This window comes from Mesoplodon mirus (genome assembly GCF_964341445.2).
Source record: "Mesoplodon mirus genome assembly, chromosome: 15".
Lineage (NCBI taxonomy): Eukaryota > Metazoa > Chordata > Mammalia > Artiodactyla > Ziphiidae > Mesoplodon > Mesoplodon mirus.
In genome coordinates, this window is record NC_138991.1 from 14,478,442 (window position 1) to 14,504,824 (window position 26,383).

Here is a 26,383-nt window from a genome sequence, read left to right on the forward strand (position 1 = left end):
TCAATTATATAATTCATTCAACCCGGGATATCTAAAGCACTATGACATCAACATGTAATCAATAGGAAAATTGTTAATGAGATATTTTACATCTTCTGTTTTCATACTAAGGCTCTGATATCCAGTGTGCATTTTACATTTACAGCACATCTCAATTTGGACTGGCCACATTTCAAGTGTTCACCAGCCACAGGTGGCTAGTGGCTACCAGACTGGACTGCACAGATCTAAAGAGCTTGATCCCGAACCAGAGCAGGCTCTAGAGAGAGCTGATGTAGAGTTAGAAAGCTAAGTATTTTAGAGTACAGCAGAACTTTCTGATATCTTCCACTGCTACTCTATCGTTGGATGTAGCCACTAGCCACTTGTGCCTCCTGAGCTTAAAATGTGGCTAGTGCGACCGAGGACCTGAACTTTTAACTTGAATCAATTTTAACTGACTTAGATGCATGTGGCCACATATGGCTAGTGGCTACCATACTGGACAACACAGCTCTAGAGACGAGCTAGACCGAGTAAGAGAACACGAAGGGCACAGAGGGCGGTACGTGTGGGAAACTGGGCAAGAGTCTCCTTTGGGCAAGAAAAGACCAAGAACGACAGGATTCTAGATGGTGAGTGAGACAGAGGGAGCGAGGAATGCAAGGGAGCAGGCAGGGAAGAGCAGGAGGCTACTGCGGGCGAGGGAACAGGACACCAAGAGACAGGACGGGAGCCAGCGTTGGTCAGCCCGGAGGACAGAGGGGGGAGGTGGCATGCAGAACAAGACAGACGGAGCATGAGAGGTGGAGAGGGACCTAAGGTTGGTGGGCATCAGGGAGGAGGTGGTGAGCTGAGTGGGTGGGGAGGATAGAGTTAGAGGAGGGGAGAGGGATGTGGTGTGGGGACATGGGGAGGGGGACATACCCAGAATGAGCAGAGGGAAGGGGAGGGACACCAGTAGGAGAGAAGGGGGCCGGACAGGGAGCGTTAGATGCCCCTCTTTGTGTAGGCGTCTCGAGAGGATTTTCGGAACCTCTCTACCTGGTGAGGCCATCCAAAACATTTTATTTTTCTAAGGGAAAACAAAAGAACTGTACTGTCCAGTTCTACACGCGACTCTTCACGCACACTCTGTTGTCTGGATCGATGGGAACGAGGTCCAGCCGCTGATCTCCCGCATCGTAATGTTGCTTCCCCGGCCAGGGGCGTGCACAAAAAAAAGATGGTGCCCTTGAGGCTTGCAGTGAATCACCTCTGCCTGCATCAGACCCATTCATGTTCCATCCCCTTCTGGAACTTGAAGTCCCTGTGTGGGGGAGGAAATCCTATCCCCTGCCCAGCATACTGTCTTTTCACCAGCATGGATGTGACTCTTCAGTAAAAATCAGTTCAACCCTCCGCTCCCTGCCTTTGCTCTTTCCAGCATGTGATCCGAGGGAACCGCCCAATCAAAACCGAGATGGCCCATCAGCTGTACGTCCTGCAAGTCCTGACCTTTAACCTGCTGGAAGAAAGGATGATGACCAAGATGGACCCCAATGACCAGGTAGGTTCTAAGCGGGACCAAGCTTTCCTGGCTGGCATCGTGTGCTGTTCGATGTGGTGCATTCCGCCCTGTGTACTGAGCACCTGCTGTGTGCCAGGAACTGTGCTTAGTTGTGTCAGCTTTGTGCCTCACCATGAGCCCTTTCTGCTGGGTGACTGGGCCAAGCCCACCTCTGTCCTGCGATGCTAGAGGTGATGCCTCCTCAAAGATGGATCGGGGCCAGAGTTCTGCCCGGAAAAGCTCTACCCGCTCTTTCTTTTCCTTGTTTCCCTTGATTAGCCGATTCACCTGCTGACTGTCTATTTCACCTCCCAGGCTCAAAGAGACATTATATTTGAACTGAGGAGGATTGCATTTGATGCAGAGTCTGACCCTAGCAACGTCCCCGGGAGTGGGACTGAAAAACGCAAAGCCATGTACACCAAGGACTACAAGATGCTGGGATTTACTGTGAGTTTCCCAGAGCATGGACACTGGTAGACCTTCTCCCCTGACAGGGAGTCAGAGGGCCACCCAGACAGAACCCTGACAACCCTCTCTCAGAACATGATGGTGGCCCCGGAACAGAAGACACTAAGAAGCTGGAGGGGCCTTGACACTTGGTTTGCTTTGGCCATGGCAGGTTCACAAGCTTATGTGCCACATTTGGCCCCTTGAAAAAACCCATCTGTAGGAGGGCCCAGGAGGTCGGCCAAATGAGTGGAGAGGGGATCTCTCATCAAAGCAGCTAGGTTCTTTGAAAATCTGGAGTGGATATTTTGTGATAGGCTACAGCTTGAGAATGGAGCTAATTCAGTTAAATACTTATTGGGCATCTGCTCAGCACCCAGCAGTATTTAGGCATGGGGGATGTAAGATGAATCAGCCACAGTCCAGTGGCCGTGAGCTCACGGCCTCGTAGTAGAGATGGGCACGTGACAAGAGCTACAACAGAGGCAGGTGTGACATGCGGGCGGCATATGGTGGAGGGGTGATTGGGGTCCCCCTCAGGTGAGCTTGCACGCAGGGTCTACCGAGTCTCAGATCAGGTGTGTTTATTTCTACAGAACCATATCAACCCAGCAATGGACTTTACCCAGACTCCTCCTGGAATGCTGGCCTTGGACAACATGCTGTACTTGGCGAAAGTCCATCAGGACACCTACATCCGGGTAAAGGCTGGGGAACAGCTTTCTCTGTGTTGATGCCACATCGCTTGCCTCCCTCCCTCCCTCCCTCCCTCCCTCACCCTCCCTCTTTCCCTCCTTCACCCCCCCCCACCCTCCCTCTCTCTCTTCTTCACCCTCCCTCCCTCCCTCCCTCCCTCCCTCACCCTCCCTCCCTCCCTCCTTCACCCTCCCTTTCCTCTTCCCCCCACAGATCGTCTTGGAGAACAGCAGCCGAGAAGACAAACACGAGTGCCCCTTTGGCCGCAGTGCCATTGAGCTCACCAAAATGCTCTGTGAGATCCTACAGGTTGGGGAACTGCGTAAGTCTGTGAGGCTCCCCCCTTCCTTCAGCCATTCCTTGTACTCAGGAGCCTGGTGAGACTCGAGGGTATAGAGTTAGGTGTCCATGGGACTGGACAGCCTTATTGTACTTTTTTAAAAATTACCAAGAGAGCTGTAATCCATCTACAGTTGTTTATGGGAGTCGTGGCTGTGGCTTGTTTGAGCTGGTGATTTAGCATGTTCAGTAGCTACGCCCCCATCCACTACCCGTCTTGGTCCTCAGTCTGGTTTTGTTCCTCCAGACTTTGGTGTGGAGGATCCCAGGTTTCTGGACGTGGGCTCCCAGCTTCATCCTTCCCGTTTCTCTTCTTCCACAGCAAATGAAGGGCGCAACGACTACCACCCGATGTTCTTCACCCACGACCGAGCATTCGAAGAGCTCTTTGGAATCTGCATCCAGCTGTTGAACAAGACCTGGAAGGAGATGAGGGCAACAGCCGAGGACTTCAACAAGGTCGGTGTCACAGAGCTCTGAGGCCTGTGGGCTGAGACCATCCCAGGACAGTCTGTGACAGCTGGCCAGAGCCTGGGGAATACCTGAGCTGGAGGACAGTGTGGTCTGCAGCGCTGAGTCATAAGACGGAGGCATTGAGAGCATCAGTCCCCTCTGTGGCCCTGAGCAGGTGTCTCCCTGCTGGGCCCCTCATTTGCCCAGTGGACCAGTACTGGCCCCTCCCGCCTTCCTTCGGGGGCAGGAGGATAAACATAACAGTGATAGCTGTGGGTTACTGAGCACTTACTCTGTGCAGGCACTGTGGCAGTTTCGTGAACTGCAGATGTTATAGAGACATCGGGGTGGATCCGCAGTGAAGTGCGTGTCAGGGGTACTTAGCAGTAGCCATTTCTGGATGCTTTCTGAGTCCACTCTCTGACAGTACTGCTAGACCCTCAAAAGCTATTTATCTAGGAGGTGGCTCTTTTGAAGCTGCTCATCTCATTGTAAAAAGTTTGTGAAATATAAAGAAGAAAAGGTTATCTATAATTCCCCTATCCAGCGACAATGACCATTTTTATGTTTCCCTCTAGTCTTTTTTTTATTTATTTTTATTTATTTAGTTGTGCCGGGTCTTAGTTGCAGCAGGAGGGCTCCTTAGTTGCGGCAGGCAAGCTCCTTAGTTGTGGCATGCGAACTCTTGGTTGCAGCATGCATGTGGGATCTAGCTCCCTGACCAGGGATCGAACCTGGGCCCCCCACATTGGGAGCATGGAGTCTTATCCACTGCGCCACCAGAGAAGCCCCTCTGGTCTCTTTTTTGCTATAGATTTTTCCTTCATTGGTGGGGAGCTGACTGGATGTGCAGATGGTGTCCTGCTTTTTACTTAGCTGTTGTTGTTTTAAGGGAACTATCACATGTTTTGAACACACTGCAGTGTGCCAGGCACTGTGCATCCAGATAGCGTCTCACTCATATGCTTGTGGCAACCTCTGTCGAAGATGTGTCTTCCTTTCTCTAGCTTTAAGGATGAGTAGGTGGGGCCCTGAGGATGTGAGTGACTTGCTCAGGATAAGATTAAGGCACAGAGTTGAGATCTGAACCTGCTCCTCTCTGACTCCAGAATGTATGAGAAATAAAACACTTGTCTGGACGTCCCTGGCGGTCCAGTGGTTAAGACTGTACGCTTCCCCTGTAGGGGACACGGGTTCGATCCCTGGTCAGGGAACTAAGATCCTGTATGCCCCATGGTGCAGCCAAAAAAAAAAAAATCCATTTGTCACCATTCGTCATTTGTCCTACGTAACTAAGAAGAGATAGTAGTAGAGAATCAGTGCTCTTACTCGCCCAGCGGATGCCTGTGGTACCCACCGTGCTCAGGACCACGGAGGGCAGAGCCGGCATCCGTTTATCAGACCGGGGCTGAGGCGGCCGCCTTCTTCTCTCTCAGGTTATGCAGGTAGTCCGGGAACAGATTACTCGGGCTTTGCCCTCCAAACCCAACTCTTTGGATCAGTTCAAGAGCAAACTGCGGAGCCTGAGCTACTCTGAGATTCTGCGACTACGCCAGTCCGAGAGGATGAGTCAGGATGACTTCCAGTCCCCGCCGATTGTGTAAGTGCCGTGATGGGGGAGGGTGGGGGGGCTGTATGCCAGCCCTGCCTCCCTTCAGAAGGCCTGCTGTCCCCGTGACCTTCTCCTTACTCCGGTGCATGTCCACCGCAGGGAGCTGAGGGAGAAGATCCAGCCCGAGATCCTTGAGCTGATCAAGCAGCAACGCCTGAACCGTCTCTGTGAGGGGAGCAGCTTCCGGAAGATTGGGAATCGCCGGAGGCAAGGTGAGTTGAGGGCCTGGGCACTGGGCCATCTGTTCCTACTGCCCGGAGCCGCCGCACTAGGGGGGCACCTGCCTGAGCAGTCCCTGCGGGGAGCAGGCAGGGAACGAGTCGTTTTTTGCCCCTCGTGTGCCCAGGCCTCTCCCGGAACTGTCCTTGCTCACCTGCCTGGCTTCCCTTGTGTTCCAGAGCGTTTCTGGTACTGCCGCTTGGCCCTGAACCACAAGGTCCTGCACTACGGTGACTTGGACGACAACCCTCAAGGGGAGGTGACATTTGAATCCCTGCAGGAGAAAAGTAAGTTCATTTCTCTGTTGGGGTGTCATGGTAGCTGGACTTGCTGTCAGGAGACCTGAGTTCTAGTCCTGACTGCGTCAAACTGGTAATCTGGCCTTGGGCCAGTTATTTCTCTGAACCCATTTCCCTGTTGGTCAGAGGTCATCTCCACCTGGCCTACCTCAAGGGGCTGTTTGGAGAATTCAGTGAGATCACAGGTATGGGTTTTACAGATTGTAAAGGGTGATACAAGACTAAATTGAAAGGCGGTGGTTAAGAGCTGAAGCTCTGAAGCCTGACTGCCTGGATTCACATCCTGGCTTTGCTGTTAATTCTAATTAATTACAAGTTAATTCTCCCCTCTGCCTTGGATTCTTCTGTAAAATGGGAATAATAGCCACATTTCCCTCATCAGAGGACTGAATGAGTCCTATATGTAAAACACTTAGAACAATGGCTGGCAGGGGGTAAGAGTAATTATTAGCTGCCTTTGCTCTGGTGGCCGTTGTCATCTTTATCGCCACGAAGTGGAAGTGAGGTGAGTGTCTGAGGCCCCCTTCCTTAGGCAGACAGTGCAGAAGCCCTGAACCCACCCCGAGTTAGACCTGACACAGCACAGCAGGCCAGAGTCCAGGCGAAGTGACCACGGAGCGGGGAACCCTCCCTGAGCTCATACAGCCCTGTGGGTCTGGGGGCTGGGCCGTCCCTTCCAGCACTGATGCAAGGGCCAACTTGGAGCATAAAGCTTCCAGAAACTAATTCCCCTCATTTATCAGTTCCTGTTGCAGACATTAAGGCCATTGTCACTGGGAAAGATTGTCCCCACATGAAAGAGAAAAGTGCTCTGAAACAGAACAAGGTGAGTGGAGAGGCAGCCCAGAGTCTGAGCTGCTGTCCCAGGGACACGTGGAGCGTAGTCGGTGGTGGTTGCTTTCTGGGTGCGTGACCTCTCGCCCCCGTGCTGTCTCACGTTAAGTTCATCCTGAATGTTTTGTTAAGAACAAGTTGAACGGACACCAAGATAGATAGAACCCCCATAGACGCCTCACCCAGCCTCATCAACCAGGGCAAAGTCTACCCATCCACTTGTCCCTCTTCCCTTATTACTTTGAAGAAAACCTCAAGTGTTATATCGTTTCTTCTGTAAATATTTAGAATGACTCTCTAAATCATAAGGACTCTCTTAACATAATCACAAAAATCACATATTTGCACACCTAAAAGGAAATAAAAAGTTGTTATTTAGTATCAAGTATCCCATTGATGTTTGATTTTCCACTAATTGTCTTAAAAATGTCATCGTTTCTCTATATAAAAATATGTAAGTGTTTATGTGTATTCGCATGCACACATACACACATGCACACACTCATACCCACTTTGTTTGCTAAATCAGAATCCAAATAGGGTCTCTGCACTGTGATACGTCTTTTAAGTTTCTTAATTCATAAGTTCCCCCTCCATCTTTTGCAGCTCTTTTTTTTTCCCTTCTGTTTGCAGTTTATTAGTTGAAGAAACCAGGTTGCTTGTTTGGTAGTTTCCCAGAGTCTGAAATCTGCTGATTGTCTCCCTGTGGTGTAGTTGAGCCCATTCCTCTGTCCCAGATCTGTAAATTTGGTAGAGAGATCTAGAGGCTTGATCCAGTTCAGGCTTGACCTTTTTATTTTGGCCAGACTCCTTCCTAGATGGTATTCTGTTCTATCAAGAGGCACATAATGTCTGGTTGTCTGTCTTTTTTTGTGATGTCAGCAGACTCTGGATGCTCAGTGCCTCATTTCATTAGTAAATTAAGGTTTGCAAACTAGTTATATTCTAGTGCACTCAACCCTTTTCATTTATTAGTCGAGCTACTTCTCTAAAGAGAAACTTGCCATCATCCACAGTGGTTTCCCAGTGGTACAGTTTATAAGAAGAGAGGGTAAACGCTTGATTCTTTTCTTTTATGTACCTACTTTTAAAACAAGGACTTAGTTCCCTGGTATCATCCAACAGTGACCTATTTTGTGCATGTGTTTTGCTTTGTTTTTTAGTGGTGTTGTGAACTCATGGATTTAAGCCTATTATATTTGTTTCAGTCATTACAGTTATGTTGTTGGTGCTCAAGTCGTCCCATTTTTGGCCACAATTTGTTTCTGTTGTGGTGGTTTGTTTAAACTGTTAAGACTTTCAGTTTAATTACCCAGATATATATGTAAGGTAATATACAGTCGTGGACTCTGACATTCAAAGGTTCCGAGTGTTGAGAAATGATCTTTCTCCAATCTTGGAAAGTATCACCACATCCTAGGCATGACTTAGCTGGGTTAGTGAGGGTTGATTACCGGTGCCCTCATCTCCAGCCACATTTGTGCATGAGCCCTGGGACCTTGATGACATCACACCTGAATCAGCATATTTGGTGGTGGTGCCAAGTCAGTAGGACTTTGACCAAGCTCTTGGTATGTACGGCTCAGGCCATTCCCTTGCTCCAAATAACTGAAGCCCTTTCTCCTTTAGGAGGTGCTGGAATTGGCTTTCTCCATCCTGTATGACCCCGACGAAACCTTAAACTTCATTGCACCTAATAAGTATGAGGTGAGCAGCGTGGCACTGCCTTGGGCAGCCAGGCCTTCTCTGTGCCTGCAGCTAGAGGGGAGGGGTGGGCAGAACAGAAACATCCCCCTAAAGGCAGGGGCCCCAGAGGGTGACGAAGGCTGCTGACACCAAGGGTCTGCCACGCTGGGGGTCCTTCCCCGTGAGCTGGGCTCTCCAGGTCACTCTTAGCAGCAGTGGTAGGTTGTCGTTAGAAAGACAGGATCAACTAGGGATAACTTATTTGCCTGGAGCTAGGAAAATGCTCCTCTTTTCAGTTTCCGCATGGCCACCCACCCAAGTGAGCCTGACAGATCCTCCCTCTCCAGGGCTCTGGGGCACATGTTGTATTGGATCTGACCTGGGCTTTGAAGCCAGGTGGATCTGGTCCTCTTTACATGGGGACTACAGTTTCAGCTGTAGCACTAGAAGATGCTAGATATTGAAAAGCAGCTGTGGTTGAGAGTATCCATGTCTGGTGAGCTCTGAGAGCCAGTGGAGGGAACTGGAGGTGGGGCTTCTGGAAGAGGAGACCCTTAGGCAGGGCCTGAGCTGCCAGTGGAGTTTGATTGGGAAGAAATGAAGAACTAGCAGGTGGGAGACAGGTGAGCAAAGGCAGGAAAAAGATGGAACAGGAGTTAGGGAGGGATGGGCTGAGAATTCTCTGTTATTCCCTCTTGTCATGAGACCCTCTAGTTCAGTTCTTCTAGTACTTATTTTTAACATTTATTAACGGTTGTTTTTTTTTTTTTTAACTTTTTTTGAAACAAAATTGAGATTCTACAGAGATTCCTTTTGTTTCCTGCCTTTTCACCTAATATGTGCTCCCCACCACCACCATTACAAATTTCCGGGGCAATTTCAGGTCTCTCTAAAGAGAAACTAGTTGGTGTCCCTGTTCTTAGTTCCTGTTTTGCTGTATTTATTAATTGCATTTTTAAAAATCACACTTCATATTATTTTAGGGAGTTTAAATGTAAATCCCTTATAAAAATCGAACTGTCTTTTGAGAGAGTGAACGATCACCTCCCAGTTTACCTTTGCTCTTATCCCAGGTAAGTCCTGCCTGTACTGAATAGGGCCCAAAGAGGCTGTGTGAGCCCTGTCAGCAAAGGGACTTTGGCAGGACCTCCCGCTGGCCAGGGGCCACCAGTGACATTTTGCAACTTGCTTCCCACAGTACTGCATCTGGATCGACGGCCTCAGTGCCCTTCTGGGGAAGGACATGTCCAGCGAGCTGACCAAGAGTGACCTGGACACCCTGTTGAGCATGGAGATGAAGCTGCGGCTGCTGGACCTGGAGAACATCCAGATCCCCGAGGCCCCGCCGCCAGTGCCCAAGGAGCCCAGCAGCTACGACTTTGTCTATCACTACGGCTGAACCCAGAGCCGGAGCCGACGGTACCCAGCAAGGGACTTGCGGCCCAGGAGGAAAACTCACAGTCTGGTGCCTTGTCTTTTGCTTGTACAGAATCTATAGTGACCGTGGTGGCCAGTCAATGCCAGTCACTCCTCAGACCCACCTCGGGCCACCCAGAGCTTCCTCTTGGTCCCTGTCCACTCTGAGTCGTGAAGGCAGGGTACTCTGCCGTCCCCATCACCGGGGAGCCTGGGGTCGGGCCGTGAGGAATAAACAGCAGACGCCCTTGCCTACCAGGCCAAGAAACTGCTTCTTGAGCCAGAGTTAACAATGGCCACTCACCTTTTCTTCCTGACCCTGCTCGCCAGTTGCTTGGATCCCCACGCGGGCGAGAGCTGGCCCAGGAAAGGCTGCCCCAGAGGACAGACGTGCTGGGCATGTTGAGAGCCTTGGAGAGGCTGCCTTCGGGTGACCCGGGCCTGTGTCTCAGATCTAAGTGGAAGCCTTGGCCTTTGCTCAGTAGCTGCCTTGCCCTTGCTTTTGCCATCTTCGTGAGGGCTCACCTGGCCTCGTCCAGGGCCGACGTGCTGCTGAGGTTCACCTCTGACATCTCTGGTCTCCGGAGCCACTGGATCCTCTTGCCCATGCAGTTGTCTGGGCAGATGGACGTGTCTCCCTACAAGCTCTGTCTCTCATCCTGGCAAGTCAGTGACATGCAGGCCAAGTCCCACCCTCTTAGTCTCAAGGAAGAGCCCAGATGAAGCCTGGGTCTAGACTGGTGAGGTCACTAGATTCCACTCCCCTCCCGCCACATTTATATCTTTCCCTTCCTCGGGGAGAAAGCTCCCACCTCACCTGAATTGCGGCCCCTCCGGTTTGCTTTCCTTTGGCCTTTCAGACCTCGGGAGGTTAGCCTCCCTTCCTCCCTCCCCCAGCGCTGTGGTTTCTGCCATTGGCCATGATTTCAGGGAGCCGGCTGGGGCCAGCGGAGGCCACAGCTGTGCCAGTGAGGCTTCCCTGGTGCTGCAGCACTTGTAAACCACACGCACAGCCCGTCTCCTTGGACACGCGTGGACGCAGTGGCATTCAGTATTGGTAGCCTAGCATGGTGGGTACTGCCCAATGAAGAGTGTACTATATATTTTCTTTACTATAGGCCATACTTATACAGACATGTATATATATTTATATAAGATCTACCTATCCTAGGATGGAACGTTTGAGGGAAAGTAAAATGGGAGGCCAAAAAAAGAAAAAAGGTAACACTTCCAGTTGTGAGCCAAGATTGTAACCTGAGAGTGGCCAGGAGCTTCCTGTCAGTAACCATGTTTTCAATAAATACTCTTTCATGTACAAACTGGTTCCCATTAACAGCTGTTTCTCTGTACTTGCTCCCTGCCCAAGGGAGCTTTCACCTTGACGGGTTCGTTTCACTGTGTCTGGGAGACGTTGGAGAGCTCCAGCTAGAGCCCCCAGCCGCCCTCCCAGAGCCCCTTCCTCCTCTTCAGCGACTCTGCCCCACCAGGCACATGCCTGCACACACACGTACAGACACACACACACCCCCGCTGGTTAAGGATGCTCACAGACTGTCACACCAGGACAAAGTGCTTTCTACTCAGGCCCGCCAGGTACAGCAGGGAAAGGCATACTGTACACCCCCGAGGACGTGGCCTCCCTCTCCTCCCTGCCAGGGACACAGCCAGGGAACAGCTCGAGTACTAGTGCCTGACAAAGAAGACATGTTCTTCACCCTGTGTGTGGCTGGTGCTTAGTGCCCAGCCTGCCAGCTGGTGTTCTACACTGTCTCCGTCGCTCAAACCTCAGCCTTGGTAGCTGGGAGGCTTGAATGAGGGCGGTGATGAAGTAGATACTTTATCTTGCCTCTGAAGGAGACGGGGGCGAGGACAGGCGCTTTCAAAAGGCATAGAAAGTACATGCAGCCTTGAGGACTCAGTAAAGCCAAGAGCTTGGGTACCATTGTAGGTGCTGGTAAGTGCTGAATGAACGAATGCCTGGTGATGCCAGCTGGTGGGGGCGGGGCAGCAGCAGTTTGCATAAAGAACTGCTTACACTCTGGCCTTGAGCCTTCTGTTCAGAGAGGCCAGGGAGCCCAGCTGAGTCACTTGCAAGGACTCCTGTTTGCAGCCAGCCTTAGAGCCACAGATCCAGGAGGGGCAAAAAGTCCCAATCTGGGCTTCACTCTGCAACCCTAGCCTGCCCTGGCCTAAATTCTCTCTCTCTTGACCAGCTCTGCCCCTTTTAATCCATCCTGAAAGATGAGTAAGACCTCAACTCCCTCGCTGGCACTTTGGGGACTATTGCAACTTGCCCCTTGGCTACTTTCCAACCATGGTTTTTGTTAACTCTCCTTATAAACAAGTGGACTCCAAGCCAGGCTCCAGCCTTCTCCTCGCCTCCTTATTTCCTCTTGTCTGGGATGCTCTCCCCTTACTCAACTTAATGAAATTGAGATCATTCTTATAAAGTTTTCAGGCACACGGAAGATGTTTCACAAATATTTATTATTTATTCCCTCCCATAGATCTTGTAAGTCCTAAAATTTAATGCCTCTGACATCACTCCCCAGCTGGCTTGAGCTCCCAGAAGAAAAAGCCCAGGAGAGATCCAGCTCGGTGTTTCCATGGTTGCACTGGGTTGGAATACGGTAAATACTTAATTTGTAAGTAGGTGATTGTTTTCTGGCTGCCCGCGATGCGCAGGGCTCTGCAGCAGGCACCGAGGCTCCGGACCGAGACCCTGGTTGAGCGCAGGAAACACAAACAACACCGAACGAGGTGGGGCTCGGCGTCGGGCCCCAGGGGTCTCCAGAGCAGCGGAAGCGCACGGCGCTATGCCCCGCAGACTGCACAGGAGGACCGGCCCCCGAGAGCCGCCCCGCCCCCGACACCGCCCCCTCTCGGCCCTCAGCGGCTTCCGGCAGAACTGCCCCCCCGTGGCGACGCTCGGCCTCGTACTTCCGGCAGGAGGATTCGGGCCTGGAGCTTCCGCGGCCGAGGTGAGTGGGCGGGCGGCGGCCCTTCCGCGCGCTCCCGGGGTCGGCGGGTGGACACGGGCAGGGCTGGGAGCGGGGTCTCGGCTTGGCAACGCGCGCCGCGGCTCGGGGCCCCCCGGGGAGCTCCCCATCCCGGGCCTCAGTGTCCCGGTCGTAGAGGGGCCCGGGCCTCCGCGCGCGCGCGCTCCCCCCGGCGTTTCCCGAGCACCCGCGACGTGATCCAGGCGGGCATCACGCGGACCCGGCCCTGCCCTTGGAGAGGCCGCGTCCCGCGGTGGGGTGGGAGTCGGGGATGGGCAGTGAACACGTGGACAAACAAGGAAACGTCAGGTAGTGGGAGGGGCCAGGAGGATTAGGAGGGCTCCCCCTCGCCCAGGTTGTTCAGCCAAGCACAGGTCTGTGGAGGAGTGTACCGGGCAGAAGGAACAGCAAATGCAGAGAAGGACACAGGCTTGATGTGTTGGACAAACGAGGGGCCAGCGTGGCGGGTGGGCGGGAAGGAAGATGAGGTTGCAGATATGGGCAGAGGCCAGAGGGTGGAAGGCCTTCCTCTTGGGCCTGCTGAGGAGTCGGGGTTAGCCCCCAGAGGGCCTGGTCTGCTTTCTGTGCTCAGGCCACCTCTGGGGCTGACTGGTGGACTCCAGGCTGTAGCGGGGGAGGGAAGCAGGGACGCCAGTTAGGAGCTTTCTTAACTTTGAGAAGGTGCTCCGCGTGGGCTGGCGTGGGCATGGGGACTTTCTGCAGGTGGGGGACCTGGACTGGCTCGTTGAAGGAAGGGTAGGATTTGAACGGTGGAGGGAGGGCATGGCAGTGTTGGAGCAGGAACCCCACTGGAAGCCAGAAGGTGCAAGTCGATTCACAGGAGAGTGCAGACTGCCCTGGCACGGGAGCCCTGGGGGAACCACAGGGAGGGAGTGCCAGGAGAAAGCTCCCTTAGTGCCAGCACGCCCCGTGGTTGCCTGTCGGACATCAGCAGTCGATCTCAACAGGGAGCAGTTTTGACCCCAGGTAACAGTTGGCGACACCTGGAGACATTTTTGGTTGTCACAGCTTGGGATGAGGGGGAAGGGATGCTACAGGCACCTAGTGCGCAGAGACCAGGGATCCAACGCACAGGACAGGCCTTCTCCCAACAAAGAATTATCTGGCCCCAAATATCAATAATGCCAAAGTTGGGAAACATTGGTATAGAGGAAAGAGCATGGGCCTGAAGTTCTGTTAGATGTAGGTTTGGTGCCCCCGTGCTGCACTCTCTGGCTGGGGGAGAGGAGTCTGAGTGTGAGGGCTGCCGGCAGAAGCAGAGAGGACCGTATAGGAGGCCAGTGCATTGTGTAGGGCAGGGAGCATGGTGACTCGGATGTAGTGGTGGAGGTCAGGAGATGGGACCTTATTGGGGAGATTTTTTCAAGATAGAGGGGACAGTATTAGCTGATTGAATGTGGACTGAGGGAAAGAGGAGTCAAGGGTGAGAACAAGATTTCTGGCCTGAGTAACCAGGTCATGATGCCCCAGGCTGAGGTGGGAAGAGGAGGTTTGGACGGAAGGTGGATGACTCCTGGAAAACAGGAGGCAGCCCTGGACAGGCTGTGTGCGAGACACCTGATGTTAGACGTTCAACCGAAAAGGACAAGGAGGCAGTTGGATATTCTTGTGGAGTTGAGGAGGTCGGAGAGAGGGATCCCTACTGGGGAGATGTAAGCTCACACTTCAAGGAATGGGACCACGTGAGATCGCCTCGCACAGCGGTTCTCAACCCACTGGATACAACACCTTCTTTTGGACGACAGTTATTTCGGTAACAACCCCCTTATTATCCGCAAAGGAAATCTATGGTTAATGAAAATGGCCTACACATGATTTTTTTTAAAAAAATTGACGATCCCCTAACCATAATATAAAAGAGAAATAAAAGGAAAGTAACTGATAATAAAATGTTTCAATATGTGAGTTCCTGGGCCTGCGGTACTAGAAACTACGAAGAAGCAGTGGGCGCTTTCTCCTCTGGTAGAGCCTCTGGGGGTGTGAAAGCCACAGTGCAGGTGGCTGCAGCCATGTCGCGTTGGCAGCTTGAAAACCATGCCTGCTGTGTCTGCAGATGAGGTCGTTTTTCCAAACTGGGAACTCGTGGTACCGTTTTATCAAAAACAGTTCAGTCTCCCCTCAGTGTACGTGGTATAGGTATTATTGGACATTTTAGTGCCTAGGAGACCCATGGAAAATTTGCTCTGTGTTACATGTGAAACAGAGTTGGGTTGTAAGTTCAGGGAATTATAAATAGGTCTTTCACCTCTGTGGATGTTGAAGTTATGCAGGGTGCCGAACAGTTCTTAGTTATGTGGACCGTCCTCCCATATTCCCGACTCACTAAAAGCTAGGAGAGTCTCCCCCAAACAGCACAGGTTTCCAGAGTTTCCTGAAGAGAGCCACAGCCTAGGGTGTCCTCTGGGCAAAGCCTTGTGCCAGCTCCCAGTTTGCCTTGGGGGAGAAGACACGGTAAGCCAGGTTCCAGAGTACAGAACTGAATGTGATTTCTCCTTTTTTTTTTTTTTTTTTTTTGCGTTACGCGGGCCTCTCACTGTTGCCTCTCCCGTTGCGGAGCACAGGCTCCAGACGCGCAGGCTCAGCGGCCATGGCTCATGGGCCCAGCCGCTCCGCGGCATGTGGGATCTTCCCGGACCGGGGCACGAACTCGTGTCCCCTACATCGGCAGGCGGATTCTCAACCACTGCGCCACCAGGGAAGCCCTGATTTCTCCTTTTAGAAAGGACCAGGGGTGGGGGAGGTAAGGTATGTCTGATCGGATAGTTCTAGGAAGGCTTCCAGAAGGAGGTGGCATTTCAGCAGGGGGGGAATGTCTCAGAGGAGGAGATGAGGCAGCCGGTGGGTCACACTGGTCCCAGTTCGCCTGGTCTCCCCGAGCCTGCTCTGGACACTCATTAGGCTTGGCTGGATTGATAGGGAGGCAGGGAGTGGTTCCCTCTGGCAAGACCCTCAGGCAGGCACTGCCTCCCTGGGAGTGGTTGTTAGAGGCTAGGGCGTGGGAGGTGTGGCTTTTCCGGTTCCGTTTTTGTTTTGTTTTGGTTTGGTTTTTTTTGGCATGAATTTATTTTTCTGGTAAAGGATGTAAACTATGGCACATAGACTTAGCTCAAATTCTGACTGACTGGTAGTCCACGCCCTAGTACTGACCAGTTCGTTTTCAACGCCTTAAAGCCCAGATCGGTCTTCTGAAAATCACGTGCCCTTTCTTGCATAGAGCCATCAAACCATACAGGGAACGCACAGTGTGCCAGGTGGGTGTAAGGTGACATGGACACTGTGGCTCCGGTGTGCTCGGAGCGCACAGCCCCTTGGGCGACACAGCCTCACATAAGCACGATGAAGGAAAAATAGAGAAGCCGTGGGAACAGCCTGTATCTCGGGGGGGCCCGTGGGGGGGGGCGGTGCCCCCTGAGGAGATGCCATTTGAGCTGAAGATAAGTAGGATCTGCTGAGGAAGGAATGAAGCAGGGGGCAGAGTGTTCAGCCCCCTGGGGCAGCAGGAAAGAGCGCAACGTGTTCGGGGAAAGGAAAGCCCTGTGGCAGGACAAGGACACCGAGAGTCCGGCAGGGCGGAACAGGCCTTAGCCAGGGAAGGGTTTTGGTCTTTATCGTAGGAGCCTGGGAGCTACTGAAGGGATGCAGTGTTCTCTGACATGATCAGATTTACATTTTTAAAAGGTCACTTCGGTGGAAATTCATGGAGAACAGCTTGAAGTGACAGGAGAGTGGACGTGACAGGGAGCTGTGAGTCCTGCAGTCCTGTCCGCTTCGCTCCACTCCCCGCGGGCCAGGGCTGGGGAGGACACGTGGGGTAGCCCTCCCCCTGCCAGAGCCACCGGAACGGCCTTTTCCTCTTTCTAGCCTCAGCCCTGGGGTCCGGCGAGTCGTGTACGCAGTTGATCATGGAGAGGGTCGGCTCGGGCCACCAGCCGCTTAGGTGAGGACAGAGTCTGGGGCTCAGGGGACGCTTCCCGATCATGGAGGCAGCGAGAGCGCCAGCCAGGAGACGCGCTTGTTGAAAGTCGCGGGTGCAGCTCGACTGGCCCTTCCTGCGGGCCCTGCGGGCATCTTCAGGAGAGGTCCGCCCCCACTGACCAGAGCCGGGGAGCTGCAGCTTCCACGGATGGGGAGGTGGGCCCTCGACGTGGCCTTTGTGTGGAGGGCGGTGTTGACTCTGGGGCTGGTCCTTCTCTACTACTGCTTCTCCATCGGCATCACCTTCTACAACAAGTGGCTGACCAAGGTAACGCGGGGGCCTCGCCAGCCCGGCCGGGTAGCAGATGGCTGCGGCCAGGACTACAGCGCCCCCCAGTATTTAACAGCAGGGAGGCACGGGCTTCAACTAGTCACACTGGAAGCCACTCACACCAGTGACGCGACAGGGCCACGCCAGGGATTCCCCTTAAATATTGGGTTGGAGGGGAAATCAGGAGACGGGGAGACACGGAGGATGAGCTGGGGAGACGTGGGGTTCCTAAGGCCCCTCGTACACTGCGGCGCCCTCGTGAGCTGCTGAAGCAGCGCCCCGCCACCAGGTAGAGGCGAGGAGGGAGGCAGGAGCCAGGGGGCCGGCGGCAGGTAGTAACAGCGCCGCCGTCTGTGCTCTGTGCTTGGGCTCCGTACAGAGCTTCCACTTCCCCCTCTTCATGACCATGCTGCACCTGGCCGTGATCTTCCTGTTCTCGGCCCTGTCCAGGGCCCTGGTTCAGTGCTCCAGCCACAGGGCCCGCGTGGTGCTGAGCTGGACCGACTACCTCAGAAGAGTGGCTCCCACAGGTACGTGCCCGCGGGCTGGTCCGGGGAGGGCCCTGGAGGCAGGAGGAGGGAGCTCGGGAAGCCAGAGGCCCGGACCAGAAGGAAGGAAGCCTCCGTGGCATGAAGCTTAGGCTCTGCCCTCTTCGCTCCTCTCCGCCACCTCCCACACCCGGCCGCTGCCTCTTACTCCGGCCGCGCCGCGGGGTGGGGACGGGGGGCCGTGCAGCAGTGGCCGGTCGTTCCCGCGCCCTTGAACACACACACTGAGCAGGTACCAAGGCCTGGAGACAGTAGTGAGCAGGGCACAGGGTGCCTGCCCTCGGGCGGCAGAGGGGGCGCCTGGAGGCCACAGGGCAGGGTTTCCGGAGCAGGGGCTGAGCAGGGGCTGAGTGGGCGCAGACCTGGAGGGGGAGTTGAGGGGAGGCACTCGTGTGCCTGGGTGAGGTTGCTGCGTGGGTAGGTCTGAGAGGGAACTGAAAGTGTCTCGAGAGGCTGAGGACCCAGCGTTGGTAAGAGGAAGGGGGAGAAAGGCGAACCGAGAAGGTGGCCGGGCCAGATCCTGGAGGGCCAGGTCCTCCGAGAGGAGTGTGTGTTTCATCCTGAGGGAGGCGGGAGCCACTCTGCAGAGTCTCCAGTCGGGGAGCATCAGGGTCCGATGAACACCCCTCCCTCCTCAGGGGGATGCTCCAAGTATTCAACAAGTGGGAGCCGCAGTGGCCGCAGCCAGTCAGGTGGAGGATTGCCGCCCCCTCCCCTTGGTGGGGGGGCAGGAGTTAACCCTTCAGTTGCTGGGTAGAAAGGAAGGCGGGGAGGACCCCAGAGAAAGGCAGGCCTACAGGCCGAGGCAGGGGGCACTTAGGCGCCTCACAGAGAAGTGTGCTCACCACTGGCACACCCGTACGGGCCTGCCCTGGCTGCGTGTCCGGTGGGGCCCGTGTCTCTGCAGCACTGGCAACGGCGCTTGACGTGGGCTTGTCCAACTGGAGCTTCCTCTACATCACCGTCTCACTGTGAGTACTGGCCATGCCCACCACCTCCCTGGGGGCTCACTGTCCAGCGGCGTGTCTGTGTGCCCGGCCGACGGGCCAGCCATCACACTGCCCTCTGGGACCCAACCCCCTTGCACTCTCCGCGCCTCCCTGGCGCCCAGCAGCTCGCCTGGAAGTTGCCAGCCTCTGCAGTAAGCCAGGCATGGAGGGGGTGTTGTGCCTCCCTCCCAGGCGGCCTGGGGAAGCCGGGGGCTCAGACGGAATGGTGACAGGGCAGCGGAGAAAGGGGCACGGAGGGGCTGGCGGAACAGTTATTTTCTTACCTCAGATTTTGCGCTTCGGCGAGCACAGCCTCTGCCTTCTCTCTTTCTCCCCTTCTCTCATTCTTCCTGCCTCATCCTGGTCTGCACTGAGGGGTTGGTAAATAACAGGACTCAGGAAGCTCAGTTTCTCCCTGGTGATAATCGGAGGCCTCTTAGGCATAGATTTCTTCTGATTAAAGGTCAGGTATCAGCCCAGATGACTCAGGCCGCCTTACTTTGGTCTTTGTATCCAGATTGCCCTGGTGCCCTCAAGGAAGTCAGGGTCCCCCTGACCCTTTCCAGCCCACTGATTGTGCTGTGGGTCCGCGCCCCCAGCTCCAGCGGTGTGTCATGGGTCATTTTCCCTCGCAGGTACACAATGACCAAATCCTCGGCTGTCCTCTTCATCCTGATCTTCTCTCTGATCTTCAAGCTGGAGGAGCTGGTGAGGCCCCAGCTTTTCTTGTGTTCCTCCTGCCCCCACAGATGCTAAGAATAACGAGGGGAACCCGAGCAGTGGTTTGTCACCGCGTGTGATCGAGGAGATGAGCCCAGCCCAGGTGGCGGTAACTCGCTGAGGAAAGACCTAGACACAGGGCGCTACTGAGAATACTTAGAAACTGGTATGGCAGGAGCAGGGTTCAAGGGGCAGCGGGTCCTGCAGGCTTCCCACTGTACAGCAAGAGCCCTTTGCTTCCTGGGTCCGGGGGGCCATTGGGGCCACGTGGGGACCTAGGACAGCTGTAGGGAAGCACTGCCGTATTTCAGGATCTCGGTACATGCTAGCTGGATGTCAGCCCTGATACACCGACGGGCAGGGGCTGGCCAGGACCCCAGGGCGGGGCAGGTAGAAGGGTGTCTCGCCCCAGGGGCAGCCAGGGTGGCTGCTGGCCCCCAAACTCCGGATGTGATGAACTTGAGACCCCCAAGGTGGTTGCAACTGCTCCCCATCCTTTCAGCGTGCGGCGCTGATCTTGGTGGTTCTTCTCATCGCCGGGGGCCTCTTCATGTTCACCTACAAGTCCACACAGTTCAACGCTGAGGGCTTTGCCTTGGTGCTGGGTGCCTCATTCATCGGGGGTATTCGCTGGACACTCACCCAGATGCTCATGCAGAAGGCGGAACTTGGTGAGTGAGGGGCCCAGGCACCAGGCGGGGTGGAGGCGGGCCAGGCCTGATGGCTCACCCGTGTCCCTTTCTGCAGGGCTCCAGAACCCCATCGACACCATGTTCCACCTGCAGCCACTCATGTTTCTGGGGCTCTTCCCTCTCTTTGCCGTGTTTGAAGGTACGTGGGGTCGTCCACCTCGGGGGCACCTCAGTGCAGCAAAGCTCCCATCCCCTCTCCAAGCTTATCACTGTGGTAGCTGCAGAGGTTACGGAGATCAGAGATGGTGGTCCCTTCCCTGGTAGTGCCTGGTTTGGGGGCTGGACAGACACTTAAACCAAATGGCTGGAATCCAGCACAATAAATGCTACGTAGAAAGCGCATGTAGAATACACCAGGCGGTGATGACGGTGAATGCAGACAGCCCTAAAGGTACGCCAGGGCTGTTCTGATCAATGTAAGCGCATTAACTCCTCTAATACTCCCCCAAAGCCTGTGTGCCAGTGCTGTTACTGCCCCATCGTGCAGGTGAAAGAAGCTGAGGCAGAGAGGGGTAGAGAGAGCCTTGCCCAAGGTCCCATGGCTCATAAACACACCTGAATTTGGATCCAGCAGCTGGCTCCGGCGTCTTTCCTCTTAACCATGATGCGTTCTTTCTTTTTCGAAGGAGCACAGGGTCATGCATTGCTCCAGGATGGTGGGGTGGAAAGGCAGGTCAAGGCTTCCCAGACAGTGCATTTTGGAGAATGAATGGGATTTTGACAGCCTGATGGGGGCGGGCGTCCCAGGAAGGGGGAACAGTAGGTTCAGACGTGGGGAGACGTGTGGGGGGTTGGCCTTGGCCGAGTGCACATTTCTGGGGCGAGGGAGAGGGGGAGGGGAGAGGGCGGCACACAGGAGCCCAGGCAGGTGAGCAGTCCCCTTTGGCTGGTGTCTCCCAGAGCAGAGGCAGGATGATGTGTCTAGGCTGGGGGGCTGGGGGAGGGGGAGGCAGGGGGCCCACCGCCCTCCTTTCCCCAGTGTTTTGGGACGGGTCTTCGTCCCCTATCTGTTGATCCTTCCTCCCTGAGTGCCTTCTGTCCTTGGGGTCATTACGGAGAATCCCGTCCCACACCCATTTACGTTCCAAGCAGTGAAGTGTCTCAGACCTCTCGGAGAAAATTGTTCTGCAGCTCCGCCGTCCAGGAAACTTCTGCTCTGCAGCCTCCTGTTTTCTTCCCTTTTAAAATCTCTCTCCATTCCTTCCTTATGCCCCCTGCACCAAATGCCACACTCTCCCTCCCTTCCTGGGTGTTTACACCATTCCCCATCTCTGCAAACCCTCACCCGAGAGCCCCTGGTGGTCATCACTTAGCAGAGCTGCATAGATTTAGCTCCTTTAATCTTTTCTGGTAAATTAATCCCCCAAGCGCCTTCATTACTTATGTTGCTCTTCCCCGAATTCCCTTCAATTTGCCAACGCCTTTGCAGTACTGCTGAGCCCAGCACCAGACAAGATGTCCTACCTCGGGAGGCTGTTTGCCCGGGGGGACTGTCACTCTGCATCTCTTTGGTGCTTCCCCCCAAAATCTCACAGGACTCGGCCAGTTTCCTGCTCCCACAGGTGTCCACTTGCCGAGTCTGGGGTCCAGCTTCACTCCTGCTTCTATACCGGGGGCCTTTCCTGCAGGGAAAGGAACCATTCTCTCAGATGGGCAGTGTCGGAGGGCCAAGGGTCCTCTGAAAGTCTAAGTGCAACTTGGTGCGTGGAGGCCTGTGTGGGTGTCTCTGGAACAAGGGACCATGGTTTTGTCATGTCTTTGTACACGTGTGTTTACTTTTTGAGAACTGTTCATCACATTATATTCTCCGGTCTAGTCCCAACCCTTTCATTTAATCAGTGGGGGAACTGTGGTCCAGAAAGGGGGCATGTCTCGGCTAAACCCCACAGCTATGTAACTAAATGGAGAAGGTTTGTACAGATAGAGATTCATCCCTGTTTAGAGGTGACCCACCTGAAATTAAGGTACTCCTCCAGTGGCCCAGGACATTGACAGTCCTCATGTGATGGGCTGTCCCGTCTCTCTTTGGCCCACTGGGTATCACAGCTGCCAAGGCCACATGAAGTCACCCTCCCCCACCCCTCCTCCCCCAAAGACGGGTAGGTACACGACGTATGAAAGAGCAAGGCGCTTCTGCCCGATTTCCTCTGCAGTGCCAGCCCCCTCTACTCTAGCCCAGAGGCTCAGAAGCCTCCCCATCACTCCCTATAAGGACCTCTGGCTTGTATTGCCCCGGGGCTTCCCTGGTTTCCCCAAGTCTCAGGCCACCTCTGTGGGATTCTCTGACACCTTCCGTCCCTGTGCTCAGGGCCTCAGACAGGCAGCAGGTGCAGTGAGTGTGCAGCGCAGCAGTGGCAAAGCTCACCCGGCTGCTGGGTAGGGTGAGGCCGCCCAGGCAGGCACACCCAGGACGTGGCCTCCCGCTCTCTCCTCCCATTGCTTCCAGGTCTCCATTTGTCCACATCTGAGAAAATCTTCCGTTTCCAGGACACAGGGCTGCTCCTGCGGGTACTTGGGAGCCTCTTCCTTGGCGGGATTCTCGCCTTTGGTTTGGGCTTCTCTGAGTTCCTCCTGGTCTCCAGAACCTCCAGCCTCACTCTCTCCATTGCTGGCATTTTTAAGGTACAGTCTTGGAGGTGACTCCAGCCCTGTCTTAGAGGGGAGACCCTTGAGGGTGTCCCAGCTCCTGCATCCCAGAGCCCTGCAGAGAAGGGACGGAAGTGCCTAGTTAGGGTGCTGCGCACTTTGCTGTCACCTGCACTCCTTCCGTCACCATGGCCCTGTGAGGTGGGGATGCACATCCCTGCTTCACAGATGGGGAAACACACATGAAGAGCTGCTCGTACCCAAGGATATACAGCTAGGAGGTAGCCGAGTGGGATTCAAAGCCAGGTCTGACTCCACTAGATCTGGGATGCATTTACGGTTTACCAAGAATACCAGCTCTGGTCATTTGGCAGTGGCCTGGAGCCAGGACTGAGAAGCCCCCAGTCAGACTCATTAGCGTAGAGTTCTGTGATTGATTGGCAATGTCTGCCATGGGCACAATAAGGGATGGTTTTATCACGTGTGCCTTTACTGCTGTCCAGCTGCACCCTTACCCTCTCCTCTCATCACTTCTCCCTTCCCCCGCCCTCTCTCACCCCTTCCTGCTCAGGGCCATGGACCAGGCAGACACTGATACTGGAGCAGTGTTGCCTAAAACCAGAAGCATAGGGTTCCCCGAGGGTTTTGCCAACCAAATGATGAGGCATAAGCTGTGCTTCTCAGAATGAATCATCTGACAGGTCCCATCTGCAGTCAGTGTGTACGAAAAACCCCGTGACCAATGTGTGTCCTGTAGAGCCCAGTGGGACTTCACTCCCCTGTGGCAGCAGAGGCTCTCCATCCGCAGGTGCCTTCTGGAAGGGCAGCTTCCCTCGTTCCTGTGGGCGTGGCTGTGGGCTTGCTACCCTGTGCTCCCAGCCTGGATTTGTTTGCTAATCCTGACAACCCTGTGAAAAGCACCTCCTCCTGCTGCATCTCAGTAACACAAAGGGGGAAAAAGCGTCACAGGCTGGTTCGCTGAGCTTGGGGAGGCTTCCGCCTTTGCCTTGCAGGCCAGCCTGCCCAGGCCCCGGGAGTTTTGGCAGGTCTGGCTCTACTCTGTGGGTGTGCCCGGTGCCCCTGCCCTCCACCTCCTCCTCCTGAGCACGTCCCCTTCCTGCAGGAAGTCTGCACTTTGCTGTTGGCAGCTCATCTGCTGGGCGATCAGATCAGTCTCTTGAACTGGCTGGGCTTTGCCCTCTGCCTCTCGGGAATATCCCTGCACATCGCCCTCAAAGCCCTGCATTCCAGAGGTAACCAGAGCCCGTCTCCTGATGACATTCTCCCCGTGACTCTTAGCCCCACAGGCTCCCCTCCGCCAGCCCTGCCAGGAAGAGGCAGGGGGCTCTTGACTCCCCAAAGCCGTTGCAGTCTGGTCTGCACAGTTCAGCTGCCTCTGCACCGGCTATCCCTCTCATTGAGGAAGTTTGCCTGGTGATTCGCCACCACCACTCCTCTGAGAAGTCACAGGGATCACTTCCAGGGGGTGGGTGGGGGGCTGGGGGCCTCAGCACATGCTCACATCAGGCCACACCAAGAAAGCTGGTACTGGGTCTGTAACTGGGCTTCCTCTGTCCGCAGGTGACAGCGGCCCTAAGACCCTGAAGGGGCTGGGCTCCAGCCCCGACCTGGAGCTGCTGCTCCGGACCAGCCAGCCAGAGGAAGAGGACAACGAGGAGGAGCAGGGGCACTTTGTGGCCCAGGGGCAGCAGTGACCAGCCAGGGCACCAGCTTGGAAGCAGGCTGCTCCCCAGCCTTCACACCTGCCGACAGCTTGGGGACCCGGGTGGCCCCTCCCAGCCGCTGGGGAGCAGCAGGCCGGGGTCTTCCAGGCTGGCCTCGAGAACACGTGACGACGTGGTGGCCCAGGGCAGGGAGCTGGTCAAACGGGTGAGCGCCAGGCCAGCCTCAGACCTGGCCGGAGCGGGGCCCAAGCGGTGCTGGCGTCACAGCCACTTGCCAGGCTCTGAGAGCCAAGGTGGTGATTTCAGAGGTAGAACGGGTTTGGACTGTGGGGCAGTTAGGAACAGGAGATGGAGAAGATGGGGCCTCATCGCCTGGAGAGCATCTTTTCTCAGAGAGCAGATCTATTTATAGTTTGGAAATAAAGGGTTTACGGTCCAACGGCCACCTTGTGTTGCCTGGAGGTATGGGGGCAGGCAGGTTGGCGTGGGCCTGGCCTCTCCCCTCCTTCCCCTGCCTGGGGCCTTCCTGGGGGGACTGGTCATACTCCAGGCCTCCCATGTCTCTTGTGCTCCTGTTTGAGCCCCAGTGCCCTCTCTTAGGGCCCCACCACACCTGCAGGCAGGAAAAAATAGGTACTGAGTTTCATATTCTGGGGACTTTAATGCTTTCACAGCCTGATTTGAATATTGACTCTGTCACTTACTAGCTGTGTGACCTTAAAGCAAATTACCTAACCTCTCTGTATCATGGTTTTTTCATCTGTGAAATGGGGATAATAATTATCTCAGAGTTGTTCTGAGGATCAAGTCAATATTGGTAACAGATTAAATGTCATTTAAGTATGTATTTTGAAATTTCTTTAACAGCCACAGGACCGAGGCACTAAATGAGCGGCCGTGCTAGGATTCATGGCCAGGACTGTGTGCCTACGTTCTTGTCCATGGACCATACACAGAAGGGTTATGGGACCTGGGCCTTCTGCTCACCTACCTTGGGCAAGTCGCACCACCCCTCTAGACTGCAGTCCTCTTTATAAAATGGAGAGGGAGGAGGTGAGATCCCAGCTCTGATGTGCGATGGTTCTGAGGCCTGGTCTGCTCCTGTGAGCTGTTCCCCTGCCTTGTGAGAGCTGCTGGCCCATGGTCCTTCCGGGCACAAGTGCTTTTAGACACTCACAGCAGGTGGCGCCATTGCACCATGCTTCGGCTCCTGAAACTGCCCGACCTGCCACTACTATCCAAACTCAGGCAGGGGTCATGGGAGGAGGACCCACCCTGGTGTCTTCGGGTAGAGAGACTAGGATGGGACTTGTTGTGAATTGTTCTAATCAGATCAGAGCCACACCAGCCCAGTCCATCAAGCCTAGGAGAGCGTTCATACTTTAGAAATGGGTCAGCAAACTTTCTCTGTAAAGGGCCAGATAGTAAATATTTTCCATCTGGGGGCCATATGGTCCTGTGGCAGCTGCTCAGGTCTGCTGTTGTAGCAGGAAAGCAGCCACAGACAGAGATACGGAAGCAAAAGGGCATGGCTGCGTTCCAGTGGAAGCTTGCTTATAAAACCAGGGTTCAGCTTGTCGGCTGGAGCTTGCCAGCCCCTGCTGTGGAGGAGTCCTTAACAATGACTGAGCCCCACGCTCCGTCTTACGGCTAGGGAAACTGAGGCCCAGGAGGACGCAGTGACTAGCCTGAGGTCTCCAGAGCCTCTGGCTCAGGAGGAATTAGAACCAAGGTCTCCTGCTACCAATTCAGCTTCACAATGCAGACTTCTGCAAATAGAGGTGTGACACCCAGGGCTCCCCTGAGGCGGTGTCTTACCTGGTTCCTGCACCTCTGCCCCCCTTGGATTCTGCAAGCTCAGAGGCTAGGATTAAAGGAAGCTGGCGTTCTACACCAGATGACCTGGGGAGAGCCAGCAGGCGGAAGGAGCCGGGGTCCTCCCTGCCTCTGCCAGAGAGGCTGCTTGGGATGCAGGATGCTCTGGCGGTGGGGAGAGGCTGCCAGAGCCCCACTGGCTCAGGTGGATGAGAGCTTCCTGTCTGCTCCCCCCTCCATCTCCCTCTCCTCGCGCAGGGAGCAAGGTGCTGTCTGGTGCAGTAATTATAGGGTTTAGAGCGGGGGGGCCCCCACTACCTGCATGTTGGGTTCAATGACAGCCCCTCACTTAGCAGCATTTACCAGCCAAGCCTGGAGGAGGGCTCCCTCTCCTCCTCCCCCACCCAGCCCTCCCAGTCACCTGGCCTCCAGGGCGAGACAGCCTCACCCTCAGCTTTGAGCCCTGGAAGCACCCATGCTGTCTGCAGCCATTGCATCTCAGGGCTGCAGTGTCGCCATGGCAACTTGGTGCTTGCACAGGTTGAAGGAA

At 54.8% G+C, this 26,383-nt stretch overlaps 2 protein-coding genes across 8 annotated transcripts in view; both read left to right on the top strand.

Moving 5' to 3' along the window:
- Positions 1-10,851, top strand: part of ELMO2 (engulfment and cell motility 2) — a 38,662-nt gene extending 27,811 nt beyond the window's left edge. For all 3 annotated transcript variants that reach the window (XM_082643531.1, XM_082643532.1, XM_082643533.1), the window contains 11 exons: positions 1,406-1,528; positions 1,844-1,978; positions 2,575-2,679; positions 2,888-2,996; positions 3,336-3,472; positions 4,903-5,066; positions 5,178-5,290; positions 5,477-5,584; positions 6,340-6,422; positions 8,060-8,137; positions 9,315-10,851. In XM_082643531.1, the coding sequence (XP_082499657.1) occupies positions 1,406-1,528; positions 1,844-1,978; positions 2,575-2,679; positions 2,888-2,996; positions 3,336-3,472; positions 4,903-5,066; positions 5,178-5,290; positions 5,477-5,584; positions 6,340-6,422; positions 8,060-8,137; positions 9,315-9,515 (1,356 nt within the window). In that variant the 3' untranslated portion in view covers positions 9,516-10,851. The remainder of the gene's footprint in view (positions 1-1,405; positions 1,529-1,843; positions 1,979-2,574; positions 2,680-2,887; positions 2,997-3,335; positions 3,473-4,902; positions 5,067-5,177; positions 5,291-5,476; positions 5,585-6,339; positions 6,423-8,059; positions 8,138-9,314) is intronic.
- Positions 10,852-12,454: 1,603 nt separating this feature from the next.
- SLC35H1 (solute carrier family 35 member H1) lies at positions 12,455-24,861 on the top strand. Of its 5 annotated transcripts, none has more exons than XM_082600343.1 (11): positions 12,498-12,513; positions 16,231-16,296; positions 16,414-16,795; positions 17,178-17,328; positions 18,254-18,317; positions 18,971-19,043; positions 19,558-19,726; positions 19,803-19,886; positions 22,194-22,369; positions 23,457-23,586; positions 23,915-24,861. In XM_082600343.1, exons 3-11 carry the CDS (start codon positions 16,676-16,678, stop codon positions 24,046-24,048), a joined length of 1,101 nt encoding a protein of 366 aa, XP_082456469.1. In that variant the 5' UTR covers positions 12,498-12,513; positions 16,231-16,296; positions 16,414-16,675; the 3' UTR covers positions 24,049-24,861. The 5 variants fall into 5 exon arrangements, with proteins under 5 accessions (XP_082456467.1, XP_082456469.1, XP_082456468.1 ...); XM_082600342.1 differs by lacking the exon at positions 12,498-12,513 and adding an exon at positions 15,724-15,803; XM_082600341.1 differs by lacking the exon at positions 16,231-16,296 and having other exon boundaries at positions 12,455-12,513.
- The last annotated feature ends 1,522 nt before the right edge of the window (positions 24,862-26,383 follow it).